General features: G+C 37.2%; 2 protein-coding genes across 4 annotated transcripts; both read right to left on the reverse strand.

Moving 5' to 3' along the window:
• Positions 1-742: 742 nt before the first annotated feature.
• On the reverse strand, positions 743-6,033 carry LOC143212880 (NADPH:adrenodoxin oxidoreductase, mitochondrial-like). Of its 3 annotated transcripts, none has more exons than XM_076436306.1 (5): positions 5,806-6,033; positions 2,955-3,093; positions 2,624-2,842; positions 2,339-2,554; positions 743-1,814 (listed from the first exon to the last, which is right to left on the reverse strand). In XM_076436306.1, exons 2-5 carry the CDS (start codon positions 3,072-3,074, stop codon positions 984-986), a joined length of 1,386 nt encoding a protein of 461 aa, XP_076292421.1. In that variant the 5' UTR covers positions 3,075-3,093; positions 5,806-6,033; the 3' UTR covers positions 743-983. The 3 variants fall into 3 exon arrangements, with proteins under 3 accessions (XP_076292421.1, XP_076300402.1, XP_076303526.1); XM_076444287.1 differs by lacking the exon at positions 5,806-6,033 and adding an exon at positions 3,274-3,414; XM_076447411.1 differs by lacking the exon at positions 5,806-6,033 and adding an exon at positions 3,173-3,311.
• Positions 3,295-5,812, reverse strand: LOC143206973 (cap-specific mRNA (nucleoside-2'-O-)-methyltransferase 2-like). The gene is made up of 3 exons (XM_076423973.1): positions 4,139-5,812; positions 3,516-4,065; positions 3,295-3,435 (listed from the first exon to the last, which is right to left on the reverse strand). The coding sequence occupies exons 1-3, from the start codon at positions 5,576-5,578 to the stop codon at positions 3,326-3,328; spliced, it is 2,100 nt and encodes a 699-aa protein (XP_076280088.1). The 5' UTR covers positions 5,579-5,812; the 3' UTR covers positions 3,295-3,325.
• Positions 6,034-6,182: the final 149 nt, after the last annotated feature.

A 6,182-nucleotide genomic window follows, 5' to 3' on the forward strand; every position in this document is an offset into this window, starting at 1 on the left:
GTGCAGCAACCTCCTCGTGGTGAGACCTGGGCAATCGGTATTATCCTTTATTTGTAAGACCTTTTAGTGTCTTATGAATAAAGGATAATATCGAGCTAATAGCTGCACATTTAATAAATATGTTGATTTCTCAATAAATTCTATTCCGATACCTATTGTCTTTCACAACATTTTGCAATTTTACCTTCCTTCAGATCAAAATATATGTATTATCCAAGCTGATTTGCCCCGGGCGTGAACAATGTCATATATCGTCTGGTTCTATTTAGGTAAAGAGACGGGATAGTATTTCGTCGGTGATAGTATTATAAGGCAATTACAGAATGGGTAAATACTATATCATTCTTCTTCTACTTGATGTGTATCTCGTCGTTGGTAGAACTTTTAGCGATGTGGTATTTCAGATCACTGTAAGTTCCACGTTATCCCCGCGCCCGTCGCGCCCGGTTACTGGTCCCGCTGAATAACACAGGGGCTGGCAGTCTTTAATAGTATCTCGTCTGTGGTTAGGTGGTGATAGCGTGTTAGAGTACCTCGTCGGTGGTGGAACTAACAGTGATCTGAAATACCAATGAGGGCTACACTTTCGAAAGTCAATTAAAAAGTGACAATTATTGTTAAATTTATTATTTCTAGCTGTTCAATGTTTACAACAATTCCTGTTGCTAAAGATGTCGACAAGCACTCCCTTGACCACCTTGCCATCTAGTTTTTTAGTAAAAATAGGCAATAGAACTCGAGGTACAGAATAACTTTTAAACCATGAACATTGGCACGCATTAATTTATTAAACACAATACACTGATAAATTTATTATTCCGAACTGATTATTAAATTATGCTTCAATACAATTGCTTTGAATATTTTGAATCTTAAAGACATAGGCTAATTAAAAAACAGTTGGAAAACAATTTTATTTAATGAATACATTAAATTATAACAAAGTATAAATATCAACTGTAAATCCTTCCATTTTCCATGAATCAACTCGAAGCTATTTCTAACATTTCATTTATATCAACTATCTTTTCTCTCGGCTTTCCCAATACTTTCCCTCTTTCACACTCCACTTTATCGATCTTCTTCCAATCATTATACGATACCGAATGTATATCTTTTTGTTTAAGAATTTGGTATAAGCCTAACGATCCAGCTTTATTTTCCGCAGCCGAGATCTCTTTGTTCATTAACCCACCGACATGGAACGCGTTTGTCATTGTTGATAATATTACGCCAACAGGACCCGTTGCGACCCAGCCAGCTGCATAAATATTGCCTGTAACTTTCCCCGTTGAATTTTTCACGCGTCCTATCTTGCTGTCGAATGGTATCGATTCATCGATCGAAACGGATTTGTATCCGATACTACGAAACGCTAAGCCGCAGGGAATCTGTTCAACCGATTCGGTTGGTACTGCTATTTGTTTTTGATGATCATCTCCTTCGAGTCTGTTTATTGATAGCTTAACTCCTTCGACTCTATCAGAGCCCAAAAATTCTATAGGACTTCTTAAAAAGATCGGGTGTAACTCTTTTATACCAGGTTCGGTTGTGTTCGCAGGTGTTTCTCCCAGAGACTTCAGCATAAGCTCCGTCAGTCTTTTCCGTGGTCTTGCCAAGCTGTCAACTATGCCGTTTATACCTTTAAAGTCAGCCGGACGCCAGTAAGTTTTACAACCATCTAACTTTATTATCTCACGTAACTCCGCTATCGTAAATGCTGCTTGCAACGGCCCCCTTCTTCCGACCAACGAGACTTTGCGCACTTTGCTTTTCGATAGTTGTTCCAAGGCGAATGATGTTATATCGGTGCTCTGAATCAGTAGATTTACGACTGAATTAGAGAAACGTATTTTTTTTTAAAATCCTTATCGAATGTTCTACCCTTTGCATTCGGACAGGGAATGTTAACTTGAAAATCAAACGATTTTTTCTTCCAACCCAGAATATTTCCAATGTACAGTAAATATTCGATGGACGCAAGGGCCTCGGGGATGTTCGTTTGCAGAGTTCGTAGAGACCCTATTTTTTTGTGCTTCAAAGGCCGAGCCGAATGTAGAAAAGTAGACAGCGCGTGAAAAGATAGCGTACCGTCCGCACCGATGACACCGCTTCGTGCAATAAATGAAACTTGTTTGTTTTTACGATTGGATTAGTAGTGGTTCACACCGATACACCCGACCTGGGATCAGATTACGCTTGAGCTTGAGCTTCGCGGCCCCTACAGCGTTGCCCCGCAGTGGAGGGGATATTTTTTTGCATCAATATGTAACACCTTCTTGCGTCCATAGAATATTTACTGTACGTTGTCACGTGAATGCTAAGGGTTAATACATACCTTTAATTTATCCACTGGTGATAGCAGAATTCTTGCGATGTCTATAGCGACATTGCCTTGACCTAATACTACTACTTCTTCCACATCCAAATTCAGTTTCAAAGTACTATCTGCCGGTACCCCATTGTACCAACCAACGAATTGTCTTCCTGATATAACATTCTCCAAATTTTCTCCAGGAATATTAAATTGTTTGTCCTCTTCCGCACCATACGTCTACAACAATCTGCTATTAAGTATCCAATCTCAAAGATGAAGTAAAATAAGAACAATCTATATACATACCAACAAAACTGCGTGATAAAACTCTTGTAATTGCTGTATGCTTACATCTTTTCCTACGTTCACATTTCCTATAAATTGAAAACGCGGATTAGACGCTGTTTTCTCGAAAGTGTGAATAACGTTCTTTACTTCCGGATGGTCTGGAGCTACTCCAAAACGTACCAAACCAAACGGTACTGGTAATTTTTCCAATACGTCCACGTACACATCACCGGAAGTCTACATGAATTCATTGCATTAGGAGTACATGCTTCTGTGTCTTGCAATTGATGCAGAAATTTTTATTTTGCATAAAAATCCGCAGTCTACTTATATCGAAGTTTTTACATACCTTCAAGAGTTGCTGCGCAGCATAAAATCCTGCGGGTCCTGCGCCCACGATGCACACTTTTGGTATAACACGTTCGGTTGAAAATAGGCGAACGCAACTACCAATTGCAGCAACTTTCATGATAGTAGTTTACATAGATCTAAAAGGGTAGATTAAAAATTTCACTAAGTTTTTCTGTGTCGTTCATACATTTAAAAAAAGAAACCATAAATATGTACAAAAAGGAGGCAGCCAAGAACTGTTACTTTCGAACGTGTTCTGGTAATAAAAATTCAAGGGAATAGTACACCATTTGGTCATATATAATTGTTTATTGTACCAAAAGTGTTGATACAACTGTCGCCGTTTACGTATTGTAGAAACGTTGCGTTTTAGTTTCCCTCTTCTTTAATATGTTTTTCTAACGTAGTGAAAATATAGTGAACGTACGATTTGATAGTCCAGTGATTACTACTCACTACCGGGAAGAATAGATCACTTTCTAGAAACAAGAAAAAATAGAATAGAAATATAGTGTACGGCATGAACATTTTTCCTGGGACACGCTAAATCATTTCTTACCATACAGGAACGTTGCAGGGAATATTTGCAAAATAGCACTTCCTGTTCCTTGAATGTTAGAAGAGGTAGCTTTAACGTCACCTAAATGCTTCAGTATCTCCTCGCTATTGTTATAGTATTCTAATGTGATTTCTGAACCGATACCGTTGCGAAGTTGGAGTGCAACCGAATTGAAAGTACAACTTATGAGGTAGAGCAGCCCAACATTGAAACTTGTGAGCAACGGGTAACCTACTAATACTAGAGTGTCTCCCATGTCGAGGCTCTGTATTGTATCGTAAATGGTATTAATCATTTTGTAGGTATCATAGACATTGGTGAATTGAAATGTTAAAATTTTATGCATCGGTCTGCAGAGAATCTTTTTCTTTAATTTGTTGACTTTTTTCATGGGAGGATACTGTATCGAATGTCCCATGTTAGCAAGAATGTCATCGATTTTCGTTTTTATCACAAATATACTGTCGCTGCAAAATCTCGAAGAGTACACCCTATGAAATGCTTTCGCCAAAGAAATTTGTAAACCTCCTGGCAATTCGTTCACCGTGAACTACAAAGAAAACAATCATTTTTAGTTCCTACTGTAACGGGATTTTAAGTTTAGTTCAAGTAAAATATCTTACTGTCAGAGTTTGATCCGAAGGATATTCGGTAATCTCTAATCTGTTCAAGTCATCGTAGAGAGCTTCTAATTGATCCCATGGTGCTAAATGATGTCTTTCGCAACGTTCGTTGTAAGAGCCGAGCACCATTCTTCTGATTCTAACGTTGTTAGTCGTAGTCAGCGTTGTATTTCCCACAATGTCTCCCGACATCAATTTTCTTATATTATAGTCTGCGATATATTTCTCGCCAACCATATGCTGAATTCGCTTGATATAGTTACATATCTTAGGGCTATTGTAGTCGAATGTGATGACGTTATTCATTATGACCAGACTTTGATGATACTTAAAAAATTTACTACATTCTACAATCTTCAATATAAATGCACATGGAATATCGTCCTTATTAAACATCGCTTTCTCAGGGCTACATTCGTAGTACTTCATAAGCTCCTTTAAGTGTGGTAGGACGACTGATCTCCCCTTAAAATTTGTACAGACAACATAGGTTTCTGAATTTCCTTCTTTACTCGTAGCTGGTTTGACTACATTAACTTCGTTAAAACAGCAACACAGTAAATAAAGTAAGCAGATCGAGTGACATTCGAAAGTAGTAAAAATCTTTAACACCAGACTACCCCCAGTTTGTAGAAAATGCAGAGCAGCCGTAGCCTCGCAGAAGTGTAAATGCGCTACTATATTCTCTTGTTCCCCTGGATCGCCTGTACAATCTATACTGCCATCAGCAGTGACTAAAAATATATTGTCACGAGGTTCCGAAGCTTTTATCAGTTCGTTCAAATTTTCTAAATTTTTCAGGTTACCAGTATTATCTTTCCCAAAGCACCACCGATCGAACGTGTGCCTTATGAATCTATCATCTGAAATCATCTCGCTAGTGGAATAGCCTTCGTAATACGGATTTAGTGTTGTAGCAATCCAATCCCATTGAATCTCAGGTGTATTTGTTTTTAACCAGTGGTTTAACGATGTTACAAATGCTCCAGGTGCTTCGCACAAATGGACAGACTTGAAGTATCCATTATTATTATTAATATGGCCTATTGGTATTAGAGGAAAGGACGATACTATCTCATAGAATTTACACCATGCCTGAGTTAAAAATTCTGGTTTGACTTGCTTCTTCAAATATGTCATAACGTACTTCGCGCTGTTCCTATCTGTTGTGTGCGAATGCCATTGTTCCATATTATAATTGTTTAATGAACTCTTTATGTCGTTGAGCTCGTGCTTTAACTTTTGCAATTCATCAACGTTCCACACAGGACACGTAAACATTGTTTGTGGGTCAGGTAAACAATAACACTCATTGTGTTTGATTGAAAAACGCTTATTAAATAAATTATTTACACGTTCCACTGTATCTACTATTTTCAAATCTGTAAAATTCGTGGATGATAGTTGTTCTTTAACTGTGACGGGTTTATCAGTCTCCATTGTTCTCTTTGAATTGTTTATTGTTATTTTTGATAATATGGTAATGGTGATAAGATGGCTTCTCAAAGCATCGTACAAAGATAATGAAATAAAAGTGGATGGGTATTGCAGTCTCTTTTGTTTAAAATAGAATTATTCACTGGAAGTGATTTTTAAGGTTAGAACTTCCGATGTAACTGTTTGGCTGACACCTTTTCCTTTACATATTACACGATTATATATCTCACCTCTTTACAACACAGATTCAAGGAGAATATCCGATTTATTTTAGAAAATTCTTTGTTAATCATCAGTATACATTCATAATACAGCACATAAATAGTTTCAGTGCTGTTACGTTGTTGATAACATCACTGATACTGTACGTTACATAACCTATCAACCTAGGTTTAAGAGTCGTCATTTAATTTCATAGAAGTTCATTATTGTTGAACATGTAAAATCTTCACGACAGAATTGTTAAACATTAACTGTCAAGATTGATTAAATTTTTTAAATACACCCCACTCTACTTGTTCGAGTAGATGGCGAATTCAAACATTTAACGCGCGAACTACTATAAATTTACATAAAAATAAAGGAATTAAATTGGTACAGTCATACA

Source organism: Lasioglossum baleicum, chromosome 1 (assembly GCF_051020765.1).
Source record: "Lasioglossum baleicum chromosome 1, iyLasBale1, whole genome shotgun sequence".
NCBI classification, from domain to species: Eukaryota; Metazoa; Arthropoda; class Insecta; order Hymenoptera; family Halictidae; genus Lasioglossum; species Lasioglossum baleicum.

Coding starts and splice junctions, on each gene's coding strand:
- LOC143212880 (XM_076436306.1), bottom strand. CDS start 3,074: ATGAAAGTTGCTGCAATTGGTAGTTGCGTTCGCCTATTTTCAACCGAA. Junction 2,843..2,954: donor CTGCGCAGCAACTCTTGAAG/GTATGTAAAAAC, acceptor GAATTCATGTAG/ACTTCCGGTGATGTGTACGT. Junction 2,555..2,623: donor TTTATCACGCAGTTTTGTTG/GTATGTATATAG, acceptor AGATTGTTGTAG/ACGTATGGTGCGGAAGAGGA.
- LOC143206973 (XM_076423973.1), bottom strand. CDS start 5,578: ATGGAGACTGATAAACCCGTCACAGTTAAAGAACAACTATCATCCACG. Junction 4,066..4,138: donor CTTCGGATCAAACTCTGACA/GTAAGATATTTT, acceptor TTTTCTTTGTAG/TTCACGGTGAACGAATTGCC. Junction 3,436..3,515: donor CCCTGCAACGTTCCTGTATG/GTAAGAAATGAT, acceptor TCTTGTTTCTAG/AAAGTGATCTATTCTTCCCG.